Below are 17,500 nucleotides of genomic sequence, written 5' to 3'. Positions count from 1 at the left end.
GAAATATATCTAATGCATATAATTGTGCATTAGCAGGTTTCTGATGGTCTTCTGACTCAGATAACACAGTAAGAAATAAAGTGCAGTCTGGTGTATCACTGAAGGCTGTGAAATGTACCAATTTATATTACTTAATTACAATTAGAGAAATCTCTTTGCTTAGTAAGTTTTGCTAATTTAAAATTCAAGCAGTTTTCAGAATGCCTTGTCCTTTATCTATGAGAAAGAAGATAGATATCAGGTATGATACACACATATGGATCCTCGCATAAAATTCTGTTAAAGGCAGTATTATCTACATAAATATGTATTTTTACTAATGATCTCGACTGCCAGTTCTTTTCATGCTTTTGTCCATCATCCTGAAAAACAGGTGTATTAGGTTCTCCACTTCAGGCAGTTGAAAGTGACTGTTGAAAAATACAGGAAAAATAAATTCAGAGAGAAAAGCTCTTAGAGTATACCTCAAAGCAGGTGTTTCCAGGTATAAGAGCAAGTACACAGTCAGAGCAGATAGTGGAAAAGCTAGCAGAAATAGAAGGGGAATTTATATTTCAGACTGAGGAATAGAGGACTTTTGTGGCAGCACGAGTCTTAACTGCACATCTTACTGGCTAGAGTCTTCAGCACAGAGCATGAATAAATCAGTGCCACTTACAGGGTTCAGCTGATTTTCACTCTGTTTAGATCAGAATTTTTACTTGTGTGTTTGAACATACACAAGCCAGGAAAGATCGAAAGACAGAGGGGATGTATAGGTAAGAGGGGAAGCGGAGTAACAAGTGTGCAACACCTTCACCATTTGCTCTATATTATAGTAGTAAGCATGTAAGTGTTAGGGAAATTCTTGCAGGGTTTAAAGGTTAAAGGTAATGGTTTAATTGGGAAGGCGTCCATCTTCCTCTCTGCCTTCTCATTTCTGTGTGACATGTGGTAGTGGTAGTTGAATAGCATCACTGAGGCAAAATTGTTATAAGAAGGCAAGTTTAGATCTCATGTAAACAGAGGAAATTCTTATTGACTTCAGAGGGAATTGAACACTGACTCCAGTCGGTGAATTTTGCTCTTTGCTCATGCATCCCAAAGTTGTAAAAACTTGTTTGTCCTGCCCTTAGGACCAGACTTAGAATAAAACATGTCCAATACTACAAAACCTTCTAGGTGTCATCAAGTGTAACAGCCAACATTAACCACCTGAAAGTTAGATGTCTCCTCAAAGTGAGTCTACACTCAACGGAGAGAGACAGGGACATTCAGAAAGGGATTGGTCCTAGGCTAAAACAGATGCCTAAACTAGATCAGATAAACTTTCCTCGGGATTTCCTTGCTCTGTTGACTATAGGAGGGGTCTAGTGATAGCTGAGATTAAATTCCTCCCCACTAGTGTCGGATTTTGAGTGGAAGTCTGGTTTGTCTTTTCTACTTGTATTTTAGAGTAAGACTTCAGAATTTTTTATTCTTAAAATTCATTTGTTGTTTGCAAAAGATTATCAGACTTTTTAATAATGACTGGTACTTTTACTTTCAGACTCTTAATTAGTCAATATTTTATGACCATAATTTATGCTGCGATGAATTGTGTGAAAAGTGGTATTCTGTGTAATATTAGATGAAGTAATTTCTTCTAAAAGTGAATTTCAGCAGACTTGTATTTCTTCTTTCCTCTAAGTGTTACATTTATACAAAGTCTTTCGGGATAGATTCAAGTAATAGAAATATTAGAAAAGGTTTTCCTCCTAAGATTTCTTCATGATTTATTTTATTAATAATAATATTATTTTTGCTGATTTACAGAAGGCTGGAATGTCCTACAAACATCTTACAAAGCGGTATTTATATGCCAGCTTGCTATTATATACAGAAAAAACATTTGAATTTTGCTAGACAAGCGAGTGGCTGCTTTTTCATGGATGGAAAACTTGGCCTGCTGACAGCTGTTCGACTGTGTCCTGCTTAGCTCGAGCAATGGTTTCACACAGTGTGTCTGCTGCAGCGGCTCAGCGCATACCTCAGGCTCTTCCACGGGACCTTTCTCTCTTACATATACAACCACGCATACTTGCTGTGTCTTTCCCACTCACACATATATTCCTGAGAGCATGTGTGTAGGTGGGTGTTTATGCATATGTAGACGCTTCATCTCAATGTATAACAAACTGAAAATAAAGCCGTGTCCAAAACGGCACCTACACAAAAATGCATTCTTAGAATTTAGTGGACAAACTAATCATCTTATGACAAGGCTTCCCAACTTCCAGTTTTCAGTTAGGAGTGACCAACAATCCATTTCTTTCCGCAGAGACTGGGTGACTGGGGTGGCAGCCCTTGCTCTGTACTCCAGTATGTCCGTGGCATTTTTTTTCCTGTATAAATCAGACTTCCTTCAAAGACTAGCCGAGCAAGAAAGGTTTTCTTACACTGAAGTGATGTATTACACAAATATTTTTCTAGGCTAAGTGTCTTTATTGTGTAAAAATTTACTGCTTTAAGATACTTACTTTGCTGTCTGTTTTAATTGTATCTTTTGAAACAGTCTCAATAGATTTTTCTTTTCGTAACATTATGACACTTGATAAAATGATTGATTATGAAGTGTTGAGAGCCCTGCCATGTGATCATTTATTTTTAAATACACATTTATACTAGCCAATGCTTAAATTTCTTGCAGGAATACATAAGAGATGCGAAACATAAAGCTTGAGTCTGATCGAATCTGATGCCTCTGGAAATAGAATGCCACAGTACTGTGGTCTTAAAATAACAGATTCTGACTGAAACTGGAACTTTGCAGTGATAAATATTATGTAAAAAATTATGGTCCATCTTTGGTACAAAATAAAAAAGATGTACAGCTGTGGTGCAGGCGAACTAAAATGTGTTTGACGATGATATCTTTCTTTCCCTGTGCAGGTGCCTGTGTCAGTGGCCATGATGACTCCCCAGGTGATCACCCCTCAGCAAATGCAGCAGATTCTCCAGCAGCAAGTGTTGTCTCCGCAGCAGCTTCAAGCACTTCTCCAGCAGCAGCAAGCAGTTATGTTGCAGCAGGTAATGTGGGTTACCTGCTTTGGACCGTTAGCACAGGGCATTCGCACAAGTGTCAGCCAGATTTTATGGGTCTTATTTTGTAATGTTTCATCGCTCATTACACCGAAAAGAATGAAAATAAATGCGAAGCTTCTCAGTCTTTAAATTTCTTGTTTTAATTGCAGAAGTGTGAAATTGTGATTTTGAAACATTAAATATTATATTAAAAACAGCAGCAGTGGCAGTGGCAGATGCATTACAAATACCGAACAAATTGATATTTAAATTTGCAAGTGCTTAGGCACATTTTAATTGTAGACTTGCCAAAGGAAGTGCAAATAGAGTTGTAGATAATTGTTGCTTTAAAATTCATAATACTGTAGTGCTCCCTTTAGTCACGTAAGTGGTATGCGGTTATGAAATTTGAACTTAACAGCTTGTTTCATCATGGGAAAAAGGGTTTTTTGTTTGTTTGTTTTCACATCCAAAAAATTTGTCCCAGATAAGGCTAAAAAGAAGGAGGAGATTGCTGTTTCCTTAGCACAAAATCTGGCAGCTAAGTGAAGAATCCATGAACTCGTTATTCATACAATAAAGATAGTGTCAGTGATCAGTACCTTAGTGTAACACAGAGTGGATTTTTGGTTTGGTTTAATTGTCATACAGAAAATGATGTGTCTGTCTGTCATAGTCATGGCTCAATCACTGTATGTTTAAACACTTTAATATCCAGTACTGTGATCATTACAGGCAATTCACCTTCAGTTGTGAGTCCAGCATCCTGCTAAAGAGATTGACAGATTAATTACTTTTTTCCCCTAAGAAACAGACAGTTTAGTTTGGCCTTAGTGACTTGTAGGTTTCTTGCAAGTGGATGAGTACAGCTTCTGATTTGTTATATAGGACATGTGAGGAACTTAGGTATAGTTATTTGAGGAGTTAATTTGGCTCTTGCATTCCCTTTAGAATACAGATTTTCTATACCCTTCTGTTTAGGATATTTTGGAATCTGCATTGGAAAATTTCAGAACCGCCTTGGAAAAAAATGTATGTAGATCTGCCTCTTCAAATCACATTTTTTGTTATGAGGTGATTCTTAATGGCTACGCTACCATATGCCAATCTAGAAGAGTTTAGGAGATTTATAATACTTGAAACTTTTGCCTTTATTTATTAAAGTCAAAATGGTTTATTCAGCAACAACTACAAGAGTTTTACAAGAAACAGCAAGAGCAGTTACATCTTCAGCTTTTGCAGCAGCAGCAACAGCAGCAGCAACAGCAACAGCAACAGCAGCAGCAACAGCAGCAACAGCAGCAGCAGCAACAGCAGCAACAGCAGCAGCAGCAGCAGCAACAGCAGCAGCAGCAGCATCCAGGAAAGCAAGCAAAAGAGGTAGGAGCTAAGCCCCTTGCTGATGCACAGTAGCCTGAGCTGTCAGAAGCTTGGAAAAGACAGGACTAGTTTAGAGTTTTTTCCCGTAGCAAGGATGCGGCTATCAAAGATTTGTTTTTACGTTTTTACTGGGCTTAATAGCAGTGCCGGTATAATTCTCCTGCTCCCCTTTCTGAGACATAGGATTTGAGCAGTCTAGTGCTGCTGTCGTCTAATGTTCGCTAATGAATCCGAGTGTGCAAAGAACAAGCTGTGTGGTGGACACCGTACTGATTATCTTGTATTCAGAGGCAATCTGTGGTGGGGAAGGAGCCTTACTTTCCTCAGTGGCACAGCTCAGAGAGCATGCAAATTTAGTCCATGGCTGAAAAAGAGCGATTGAGCGCAGATTTCAAAGTCACAGGCCCCTGATTAATGAACTGCTACTGTAGGTTTGGAGTGGCGAGTAGAAAGTTACAGTTTGATGTGCTCATAAATCAACCTGACAAGCGGGTTTCTCAGGCCTAGCTTGCACTTGTCAGCAAACTGCATCAAATATAAACATAATACAAACAAAACATGTTGAAGCAGTTAAATTGATCAGCAGGTATCCTAGACGTTGTCTTCAAGCTGCCCATTATGCAAACGTAGAGGAAGCAGTTGTGACCTCCTGAGGCTTTGTTTCTGTTTGGATTTGTGAATAGAATTTCAGACAGCCATCAACTACGGAATAGAAATTGCTCCCGTATTTCTCCGGAGGCTCTGGGCAATCCACATGACTTGCTCCATTATGCAGTCTGTTTTCCAGTGAGCGCATCAGAAGTTTCTCTTTTCCCCAAACTAGAAAGGAAAGGTCTTCCACAACAGCTTGTCTTTCTCTGATGTGTGACTGCCTTCTCATACCCTCCTGAGTCTTTGCAGACTCCAGTTTGTCTTGAAATGCCTCACAAAATCGGAACTTATACTTTTGCTCCATAATAGGGCACTTCGTTGCCTTGAATGCAATGCTCCTTTTAATATATTCCAACAAGAAAAGCGAGCGAGCTAACAGGCCAGTGAAATGAAGGCTACATCCCAGTTTACTAATAGATCACTGGAGACCACATTCATGGGCCACTGCAGACCAAACTTAGTCAATTGGAAAAACAAGAGTGCCTTCAAATCACAGGCTGCTCTAAAGAGTTACACTTCTAGCATAGATAAATTTGTTATCATCTGCCATGAGCTGGGCTTTTTTTTTTTTTTTTTTTTTTTGTTTGAAACAGCTGTTATATACTTTCTCTTGACCCTTTTCTTCAGTGTGTCATTAAGTATATCTTGCCATTTTCCCTAACACCTAATAGCTTGAATGAATATAATAGAAAATTTCAAACGCTTTCACTGCCCGAGTATTCTACAAATAGCATTATTATTTAATAACTGAGATTAAAGGGAAAGAAGTTGATTTTACGTTTTTGGCTTTCTAGCCTTCACTGCACACTTTACTTTTTGCTGCATTTGCTTTTTTTTCCCCCTTCTCTTTGCAGCAGCAGCAGCAGCAGCAGTTGGCAGCCCAGCAGCTTGTCTTCCAGCAGCAGCTCCTCCAGATGCAACAACTTCAGCAGCAGCAGCATCTGCTGAACCTTCAGCGTCAGGGACTCATTTCCATCCCACCTGGCCAGTCTGCTCTTCCTGTCCAGTCTCTGCCACAAGGTATTCGAGTAATACATGATTGGAGTAATTTCTAATTCACAACCTTTTTTTAACCGTTCCGTTTGCACCCGAACTTCAGCAGTTTCCCATTATGACACTTAAACATACTCTATTATTAGAACTTTATTACTCATATTACCAAGGTTTCTTGAGGCTGATAAATTTTACTGCATACTTTTATGGAAGAAAACAGCTTTTGAGTGTTTTTTCTCAGATATAAGATGCGTATTTATTAGCCTTATGTGCTGAAAACAATTTCTGATAGCAACACAGTTCAGGCACCATTGCTTTTCTCTGAGGAATTACTTAAATCTGATTTAGTGAAAATGTTATAATTTCATTTAATATAAGCAAACAGATAGAAAGTATATCAGTGATATTAAAGCCATTCCCAAACTTACTTTTTTTCTTTCTTTTCTTCTAAGAAAATAAGGTGTTTGGTATTGAAAAGCATTTCAAATCTTCAATTTATGATATGTGAATTTAGGAACAAATCTTAGGATTCATTTTCTTTGCTATTCCTTTGTATTAAATATGCTAAATATGACAACAAGTTTTGAAGGTGGTTATTCCAATAGTAATGAATTATGACCGACAAATAACAGTAAAGACTTTCCGGGGAAAAAAATTAACCTTTCTCACTTTGATCAAGATTTCTCAATGCTGAAAATGAGCTCAAACTCTACTACTTGACACAAACACATTCATGGTTGAAAGAAAATAGGCCACGCACTTTCGAAAAGTAAATTAACTTGAAGATAAATGCTGCTTACGTTTTACAGTAAGGCCAAAGACTTCCCATCTTAAGGACTCTCTCTATAACCTGAGGTATGTGTTTCTGTTTGTGTTACCATAGAGAGGTGAGCTAAATGTCTGTCATAAAAATTGCACAATACTCTGATCTCTGACACTCCAGTCCTACAATGAGCATTGTTTAGACTGTGTTCATGACAGGTAACATTACTTTTAATTGGTCTTTATGCGTGTACCTGGTTCCTCCACCAGATAACTGTTATGAAATTGAAGCTTCAGAAATTAGATGAGCAAAAGCAGAGTACACAGTGTATAGATAACCGTGTGGACAAAAAAACCCCCGAAAGACAGAAAAAAGGCATGAGAAAGACTTACCCACTAAAAACCTCAGTCCCTGGAAAGCAGGGATTCCAAATAAATGTGTAAATTCCATACATTGTGTTGTGTGGAAAAGCTATGAGACAAGGATATCTAAAGTTGTAAACATTACAGCAACAAAAAAGAGTCCTAAGTAAGCTATCACACTAAATATTACTATTTGAGAATAACAGTGAGGAGGCAAGCTGATTCATGAATTTACACACGTGAGACTGCTAATGCTGGTTTCCTTTTGTACAAAGTCACATTGGACCAGAATGGAAAAAAGGAATTGAAACGCAACCTCCCTCCGAACAGCTTTACCTTCTGCAACCTCCTCTTGTGCCATCTGTTGCAAGAGGAATTCCTCAGGTTTTCTCTCACATTAAGCAATCCCCATAGATTTCCCTCAGCACTCCTACCCAATTGCATTGATATTCATTAGTTTAATGCAACACATTCATCCACTTCTAGTAGAAAAACATAGAAAAAAATAATACCTTTTTAAATACCTTTTTAGGAGAACTAGTAAACAGTTCTTTTTAAGAACTTTCTTTTACTCAGAGAATTAAGCGTAACTGAAGTCATGACAAAAAAGTCTGATACTAAAGAAATAAAAAAATACAAAATTTTACAGTTAAAATATATCTGGATTGTTCATTTTAAAGTAAATTAATCTCTTATTTGCTTCTGCCTTGATACTTTTTAATTATAATGAATTCCAGTCAAGTATTTAATTCTTCCATTTTTCTCTCCTAGTTCTTGTATCTACTGTGTATGTAGGGTTCCTTTAGATGCACAAGTTAATTTATAGGACCTGGATTTTTCATAGCCCTGATGTGGATGTGGAAACTTAAAAACATAAGACAGCTTCCTCTGGAAAACCTCCCTGCATCTCCAGAAAGGCCACTCACTCTGTGCCAGGCAAGGTGAAGTTAGAGTGATGAGGGTAAGAAGGAAAGTCTGTCCAGCAAGATGCTAAAACAGAGAGAACCAAATGCAGAGTTGTGACCAGCTCGGAGTTCTTTCTGTGGGCTTCTCTTACAGCCCATTTTGTCTTTCACAGGAAGGTACAGCACCCAGTCCAGTTCATAATAATGTAATGAAGATTCAGATCTGTTGAGGCTTTCTCATAAATCTTAAGTTTACACATCCAGATGCACCCAAATATATCCAATATTTACAAATCCAAGTAGTACTTACTAGATTTAACATAGATGTCCCTGCATTGGGGTTTGCGTAAAAGTAAGAGGATCAAACCTCCTTTGTTTTTCTCATAAAATTTAGCAAATTTTATGACAGACATTTTCTGTGGCAGTGTTAAATTAAACCTTCAGAATTTATTTAAGTTAATACACACCGGCTGTGGTAAAAGGATGTTTTTCTCCTTCCACTGTGCTGCAAGATGTATAATATGGTTATACAGAAGGGTTTACATATGTGTAACACAAATATTTTTATATGCATCCCTTTAGATTGCTGAGTTACTTGGATGACTAGAACAATGAGAGAAACACAGGGGTATTCATGTTTATAGGTTACTGGTCAAAGAGTCCTGCAAACCACAAATTATTAGTGACAAAGAGAACATGGGGTTTGCGTTTGTTAGTATGGAAAGACGTAAATTCCAAGTACAGCTGTGAGGTTTGCGTATATAAACAGTATTTGCTCCAAATATAGTTTCTGCCTTTAAAGGGCAGGAACGTTTACCATGTTTTCTTGATGGCCAGGTATAGCAAATAAGAGACAAGAGGTGTTGTAGCATTTATTCTGTGACAAGATCTTCACTATGCCATATCTCAAAGCCAATGGCTTGCTGTGAGTTACTTCCACGTAATGCTGTATTGATGCTAGCTAAATGCAAAGGACTGCAAATGACAACAATAAAATAAAATTAAAAAAAACCCAAACCCAAAGCCCTGGGTTTTGATCAGACCATGTAGGAAAATGAAAAACAGATGCATGGATGGGTTTTATAAGTGGTAGTTTTATTAAGTATTTATTTAAACATAAAAATAGAGTAGATAGTGGTAAAAAGAGTTATAAAACTAGCCTCAAAATCCCGAAATTCTTGGTGGTGGTAAACTGCATAGCAAATCAGTATTTGCTCTTTTCATTGTAGTCCCTAATTTTTATCCCACTCTGGATCCTCTTCCTGATCCTTTCTCCTTTAATGTGGTGTGGAGAGGGTATTTTGAGGGTTATCACAACCTGTGAAACTTTAAAACTTAGCCTGCTTTTACATCCAGACTAAAATATCTGTCAGCCATTTTACAGGTCTCTTGTAAAATGGGAGTTGGACTTTTTCAGACACAGAAACTACAAAATTGCCATAATTTACAATTAATTACAAATCCGCTTATTAACTTTATACTTTTTAAGTGTCTGCCCTTAATCCTTTTATCCTAAAAGGCAGCCTTTCAGAGTGCTCTGAAGAAGTGATAAAATTAACCAGCCTGAGCCCAGAGAGAAATTTCTTTCTGATTTTAAAAAAAAACCTCTAGGTGAGCTAGGCAGCCTGGAGACACAGCTCCATCCGTAGCTTCATGCAGAGGAAGGGGCTGCCCAGCAGTTGCCCAGAGGGGCAGGAGACGCCCGCCCGTGGGAAGGACCGTTCCTCCAGCCCTTCACCCCGGTTATGGGGCGGCTCTTCCTCAGCTCCCCCAGCGCCCAAGGTTCAACGATCTCCGATGAAAATTTTCTCGCTGCAAGACACAACAATATGTTTGCCCTCTGCTTCTCCAAACGGATGGGTTTATTCTTGGGTTTTATTTTTCTTCAGTACAAGATGAGTTTATTTTGTTCAAAGCAGGAAGAAGGGAAGCCTTTGAAGTAAATAATGTACTGTGTATATCACGCCGCCTAATGAATACATTACGTTTCATTTTGATTTGTGATTACATTTGCGGGTAACTATTATTTACCACGCTAAAATGGGTTATTTGCAGTGTTGCTGGAACAAACTTCATGAACACAGCAGTAATTACTTACCTTCATTAAACAATTACAACTAGTATTACCATCGCTCCCACTACCCATCTCTCTAATGCAGTAAATTAGAGCCTGGCTTCTTTGCTTGCTTCCTTAAAACCTAGCTTTTCGCTGTACAAATACGTATAAAGTCCAGTTTTAAGACTTACATTCCAATCAACTCTTTTTCACTTTGTCATTAACTGAGTTTGCCAATGGGTGTTGGTATCTAAGGTAGAGAAGCAGGACACAAAATAGTAGTCTAAAAATGAGCTCCTTTCATAATTTAAAAAAAATTTAATACCTTCCAACCAATTTGTTTCTACACTACCTCCAGAAATTATTATTCCTGTAAATCACTACTAGTCTATTTTTTAATAGCTTTGTATACCTCATGGTGAGACAGCTATTGAGAAATATTAAGGAACTTACTGTGCTTTTTCATAATTTTTTGTTGAATCCATTTTAGTAGTCTGAGTTCCTATGTCTGCAAAGTAAAACATTATCTAATAAATAGATTTGCCCAACAATGAAAAACAATCTATATCTTTCCAATATATCTTGTTTACCAAACAAAACTATCCTCAATGAAACGTTTAATGAATAGATACATTTTAATCCTTCTCTAAAGGACAATAAATTTGAGCACTTTCATAAAATAAAAAGAGCAAAATTTTAATTCAGACAACATGAGCATTTTGAATGTTTTGCATTCCAGCAGATCTAGATACCATGAGCATGTCTTACCTAATTTCACTTGTTAAGATGAGATACAGAAGACAGAATTAGATTTTAAGATACCTCTGGCCCAAACCACGTCAGGCTGAAAAACCTGGCCCTGAGACTAGATCTTTCACAAGAAGCTCTCTGGGCTTCTCATTCTTTTCTACATTTAATTTAGTGTTCTTCAAAAGAGAGATGTCAAATTTATAAAGACTGGCAGTGGCAGAAGGTGTACATATTTCTGATGAACTCTTCATCTTTCAAAACCTGAATTTCCTATCTTAGCTGCATGTTCAGTAGCAAGATAAGAGAATGCTCACAGCTCTTCTCTTGCCTGTGTTTTGGGAGTCTTTACTTCAGGCAGAAGCATATTGTAATGGAATTTTCCATGACTTTGTGCAAAGTGCTCAACTCGAGCCAGACAACCCTAGCACATATGTATGAATGCATTCTACGAGACATTGCTATTTGTGGCCAAGGATGAATCCTGGAAACTACAAGTTTCCAGGCGACAAGTGGAGTAGAGAGCAAATTTAAGCTCTATCTGCAAAGATCTGGTGGCTAGACTCCAGAATAGCACTGCGCATGTAGCAGAGAAGTTTGAGAGGCTCTTCAAATGTTGTATGGCTGCCCATCACCCCAGGAGACTGGTGACACAGAATCTTCTTTCTGCTAGCCAAACCCTCCAATTTGTTTTCCACAGCAGGGCTGGACAAAAAAAACAGTGGAGGAATTTGATGGTCTACACTACATGTAATTTCATCTGTGTAGAGGGAGTTGTAAATGGGCCAGTTTTGTTGGCTTTCTAGTTGTTTGGTGCCACTGAATGGTACCAAAGAGATTAAGTGGTCACCAGTATCTAGCTCAGCACTGTAGTGGTTTTGTTCTTCCAAATAGTCACTTTGGTTTTGCCTCTTAAGACACATTTTTAAACAGAACAATTTTTGAAAATACTAAACAGGACTAATGAATATGTGGGTGTCATTAATTAAAGTCAGATGCATTCTGCTCGAATGTTAAACCTGGTATGATCTCATTGATTTCATTTTTGTCTTCTGATTTTTCTCCCTCCAGTCTTCTTCCCCCACTCCCTGCTCTTGTTAAGTGTTTAAAGAGAATATCAATGTTTGTATCCTTAGTGTAATATGTTCTTCTATTTTCCATTACATGTTTGATTAAGAGGAATTATAAAACCTGAGTTAACTGCGGATGCATTGAGTTATGTTTCCGTGTCAAGAAACTGTTTAAGCAGACAACAAAAATCTTGTCCCGAAGTATATTTAGGGTTGGGTTGGGTTTTTTTTTCTTCTCAAGAAATCATTGCAAGTTCTTTGTAGCTTTCACTCTTTGATCCTTGAGCAATGTTTTCAGAAGGAGTATAATAATATTAAAATTGGTGATTTCTAATTGACTGTTTATAACACAAGAGAAGACAGTTAGATTACCTGGATTCTGATGGAAGAAAAATGAATTTATGTTTTACTACATGTTGATTGTGCTGGAAAAACAGCATCAGCTTTATTGTTGGCATTAATCCATTAATAACACTGAGCTCATTATATGAAACTCTTTATTTTGTTATATTAGTGGGGCTCTCTTTCATTTTATAGCTGGCTTAAGTCCTGCTGAGATTCAGCAGTTATGGAAAGAAGTGACTGGAGTTCACAGTATGGAAGACAATGGCATTAAACATGGAGGGCTAGACCTCACTACTAACAATTCCTCCTCTACTACCTCCTCCACCACTTCCAAAGCATCACCACCAATAACTCATCATTCCATAGTGAATGGACAGTCTTCAGTTCTAAATGCAAGGCGAGACAGGTAATTCTGACAAGATTTCAACTGTGCTTATCATTTGACGTAAAGCTGTTGTTTAACACCATAAGTCACATTATTTCCAGTCACAAAATTACACTTAATACAGGTTACTTAAGAGATCGTGGAGACCTGATTTTTCAGAATTGTTTATCAGGAGGGCATAATTTTCAATAACGATGTCTAATTTTGCAGATGCAACAACAAGTACCTGCCCGTGGCTTTATAACATAGGAACTTATGGTTGTTTTGGTGAAAATTAGAAATCCCAGAATAGACAGTGCTGGTTTAGAGGTGTAAATGCAGATTTGTAGGCACTTTTGTAGGCACATAGTTTCATTCATATTTGAGTTAACACATCTGGCAGTCAGGCCCTTACTGTTGAATCACAGTGCTGGTTTCATAGAAAATGTACATCTACCTTAGTTGTCAAGGCTGTAACTCAGTACAAAGATTCTCTGTAAAAAGCGCTTTAAAAATTAGTACATTAAAGCAGTTCTCATATTGTTTGTCTCTCCTGTGAAGAAAACCACTGAATTTTCCTTCTTATATGCACGACAGTAATGCAGTTGACACATTTCATACAAATTTTCAGTGGCGTTAGTGTAATACACTGGAATTCAACCATATGGGTAAAGTTAAAATCATTTTTCAGACACATTGACAGATATTCTTCACTGTTCCTGATTTTTGAGTAATGGATTAAATGCATACAAGAGTACAGAGTATCTGTAGCACTTATTAGTAAATATATTAGTATAGTCAGGTGTAGATGATCTCAATATAAGATGAAATTTAATTTGTATCTTCATAACCTAAATTGTAAATAATGGTATTTTCAAATATTCCATTTAATTATTTTAATATTTATAATAGGAGACTATAATTTAAGTGTCTCTGGTCCTCATGTGACTGTGAGAACATTTTTCTATCATTATTTTCTATTATTTAAAAACTGGCACTTCTCTGAATACCTTTATAGTAGTACTTTTAGTATTTATTACTTTTATGATTATATCTCAGAGAGTGGTTCTTTGCTTCAGGATGTGTAGCTGATGCCCACCTCCATGGGGCAATCCCCTGAATTTCTTTGGTAACTGTATGTGGATGAAACTATTGCAAAGGTTCCAAAAAAAGACAGGGAATACAGCCGGGGGTTTTTATGAAGCCAAGTAGCTAATAGAAGCAACTTTATTTTTTTACACATTTAAGCAGAAAATTCAAATATTTTGTAGTAACATTCACAGTATTCATAAATTCTGACTGTCCGTCTTCAATATTTCTTCTCAGAATTGATCACTTCTGAGTATATTTTTTATTTATAGGTAAATGTTACACCAAGGTCATATGGCAGAATTAGCATATGGTATTATACAGTCATCTTATTTTTTCATCCTTTATTAACAGTCATCTTTGGCTCTATTTCTTCTCTAATTGGAACATCATCTAGCCTTGGCAGTTGAACTATTGAATAGAACGATTAAATTTTTCTGACTGCTCTGAGCTAAATTGACCTGTTTTGACCTGTTTGTCACTGATCGTAACCTGACAGGCGCTAGCAGCCTCCAACGATTATGGCTTTTGAGATGAATCTGATGCCTTATTCTTTTGCTGCAGCTCGTCACATGAGGAGACTGGGGCCTCCCATACTCTCTATGGTCATGGAGTTTGCAAATGGCCTGGCTGTGAAAGCGTTTGTGAAGATTTTGGACAATTTTTAAAGTAGGTGGATTTTTATTCATTGGTACAGGGTTGTTTAAGGCAAGGGAAAGAGAAAGACGGCAAACAAAGTTTTACTGTAAATCATGTCAGAGATTTTTTTTTTGTGTATTCCAAGCAACTGGATAATCGAGGCTATCTGCAGAGGGTCAAATTGTTATCCTTTCTTTCATGTCGAACACTTCTGCAGGCCTTTCAATAGCACAGTGTTTAATCCTCTTATTATCCTTTTCTGAAATGGAGCCTCAGAAAATTTGAAGAGATGCTTTAGATTGTATATTGGATAGTAGGGGTATGAAAAAGCACATTTTGAATTCTGACAGTTTGTGTATAGTGGGAATTAATGTGTATAGTATAAATAAAAAGGCACAAAGGACTAAGCGTGACCATTTAACTCTCACTTGCTAATTTATTTTTGCTTTTACTCTTGTATGTGCACAAGATACACAGAAGAAAAAACCACTGTGAACAGGTGGGTTTGCACCTTTCAGGACTGACAGTGATGTCAAAAGTTTTCACTTTCAGGATTTGGTTTTGCCAGCTATCGTCTAAATCAGAGCACTTAGAAAATAAGTGACACAGCTTTTGCTTTTCACCTGCAGCTTCAAACTACAATGGGTTTCTGCATTTTTTTTCCTTTGTTTTGGGGGGGGGGGGTTGTTTTTTTAAGTAGCTACTAGGATTTTTGTGTTCATTTGAATTTTCAACAACAGCACTGGTTTTCTACCTATGTACATTATGGACCGGTCTTTGTCAGAAGAGCCGTACTCATTTTGGCATGCAATAGATCTTAATGGAAAGCTACAGATAGGCTTATATAGATGAGTAACTTCAGGGGCTGAGACTCTTATGTTGTCATGGTGCAGCTAACAGGGTGAATGAACTGTTTCATGCTTCATCAACAATTAAGTTAATTAGCTCATTTGAAATTGCACTGCTTTGTTGCCAGGATGTTGGCAGAAACATCAAAAAGATGTGTTTACAAATGGTAGACTACAGGGTATATAACAGAAGCACCTTAACAGCAGACCATAAGTACTCAGTATTGCAATAACTTTTATAATAGAATTAGAGCAATACTTTTCGTAACGTATTTGCAATGCTTTCTCCATCTTTCATGCTGTCTTTCAGTTTTAAATGAAGTAACTTACACTGACTTGCAAATCTTAGGTAGGTATCACTCCTGATAAATTTTTGTTTATCAGTGTATTAAGTGGAATGTCAAAATAATGGCTTATTATTGGAGAAAACGGTATAGGATTTAAAAGAACCTGATATACCTAAGTTTGTATTAAAAGGAAAATGAAATCTCCTAAATTCAACGTAGTATTCTAAGTATTACTAATGGTAAATTTAAACTCATTTAACTTAAGCATTCTTCTTTTCAAGAAAAACTACATTTTCTAAATACGTCCATCCGTCTAGGCTATAGTGATGCTAATTCTGGGGGCAGACTTTGCACATCCATTATGTCAGGTCTCTTGTTATAATCCACGATCACTAAAACCATTTTGATTAAGGCGGTGTAGTGCTAGGTTTACAGATGCTCTTGCTTTCCTGAACCAAATAACCCTGGAAAATGTGAAAGCGACGTATAACATCTTGATAATTCTGGTGCAGAGTCAATCAGGGTTTACAGCAGTGTCATGGCTTTTTGTCCTATACACCAGCAAAAAATGTCCACGAACATTTTATTATTTCTTCTTTTCATTCAATTCTGTCTTCTATGCCCTTAAAATAAATACGAAGTCATGGTGCTGAATAGGCAAGGTTGTTTATGAAATAGAAATATTCCTTCATTTTACACTAGCATTAAGATGGAAATCAATACATAACCTTGCATTAGATTCTTTAGTACCTTTTCATGTTCACACTAATGCAAAATCCCCATTACAATTAAAAAACATTTTCTTTCAATTAAATATCAACTTTTAGTCCAAAGATTGACCATTTTTCCAACCCATTAACTTTATAGGGGATGACAGGACTAATGGCTGTAGTTTTCAAGGCTTTGCTCTTAGTCTAATCTTTGTTACGATGTTTTAGGTTCCCTGACTTGAAACAATATGATACCTGAGTTAAGAGAGTTAATGCAAGTATACTGTACCAAAATGAAATATTAATAAGGTACACTACCCCAGTCTAGTAGTGTGTATTTCTGTAATATGCTTATGACAACTTTGAAGAGTGCCTGGTTTATGAAGTGAACTCCAACTTCTTGTGCTCAGAAAATGGTTTACCTAGCAGCTTGATGTAAAAAAAAAAAAAAAAAATACTGTGCAGAGCATCTGAGAAGGAGGATTAAGACAGAAAACACTGCCTTTGCTTCACTTTCCTAATAATGGAAAGGATTTAGGGTGAAGTGACAAATAACTTTCAATAAATGACTTAAAGCCGCAAAAGCCATTTTCACCTTCAGTTCTGTTTATCCAGTATGAATTGTTTTTATTTTTAAGATAATTTGAGGACATTCCAGTTATCTAGAATTCTTTCGAGATATTCTGAATAGCTAAAGAAGTTAAACATTGTGTGCTGTGGTTTAGATTCATATTTGGAAACAGATGCATTGGTTTCAAGAAAGTACAGCCAATCTTCTCCATAATATATTTCTGTATGTATAGAAAAACCTAATCCCATGTCTTTCCCTTGATATCCTTCAACTCTAGACACAAACCTACAGTTTATATTTTATGGAGCAATTTTCTGTCTTGACAAAATGGTGGTAGATTACAGTTGCTCATGCATGCAAGATCAGTTTTGACTATTCGGTAAAAACAACAGCTTTTGGCTTAAGAAAAACTTCAAAATGTAAAGACAGATCAGAAAAAGTCGTGACATAACCGGAAAGATGACAAGATTTAAACAAAATGCCAGGCACTGAAACAATTAGAAGAGTGACAAAAATGCTTATGAAAATTCAGAATTTTGCTGTGAAACAGGCGTTGACAGAAGCTAACCATTTTGCTGGTCTCTGCATGAGGAACCCAGTAGATCACTCAAAGCATTTAATAGTAGTTCTTCATGATGTTTTTTTAAATGTCAGAGCGCAATAACATATGACAAAACT

The 17,500-nt window shown here is 36.9% G+C and overlaps 1 protein-coding gene across 9 annotated transcripts in view; it reads left to right on the top strand.

Annotated features, from left to right (window-relative positions):
• FOXP2 (forkhead box P2) overlaps nucleotides 1–17,500 on the top strand; it is a 435,423-nt gene that overhangs the window by 367,887 nt on the left and 50,036 nt on the right. For 8 of the 9 annotated variants that reach the window (XM_069802110.1, XM_069802108.1, XM_069802106.1 and 5 more), the window contains 5 exons: nucleotides 2,911–3,048; nucleotides 4,225–4,422; nucleotides 5,928–6,093; nucleotides 12,507–12,720; nucleotides 14,332–14,436. In XM_069802110.1, coding sequence (XP_069658211.1) covers nucleotides 2,911–3,048; nucleotides 4,225–4,422; nucleotides 5,928–6,093; nucleotides 12,507–12,720; nucleotides 14,332–14,436 — 821 coding nt within the window. Of the gene's footprint in view, nucleotides 1–2,910; nucleotides 3,049–4,023; nucleotides 4,075–4,224; nucleotides 4,423–5,927; nucleotides 6,094–12,506; nucleotides 12,721–14,331; nucleotides 14,437–17,500 lie in introns of all 9 variants that reach the window. The other variant, XM_069802113.1, reaches the window with a different exon arrangement.

Source organism: Haliaeetus albicilla, chromosome 14, assembly GCF_947461875.1.
Source record: "Haliaeetus albicilla chromosome 14, bHalAlb1.1, whole genome shotgun sequence".
In the NCBI taxonomy this organism is placed as follows: Eukaryota; Metazoa; Chordata; class Aves; order Accipitriformes; family Accipitridae; genus Haliaeetus; species Haliaeetus albicilla.
This window is presented reverse-complemented; position numbering and strand designations above follow the sequence as displayed.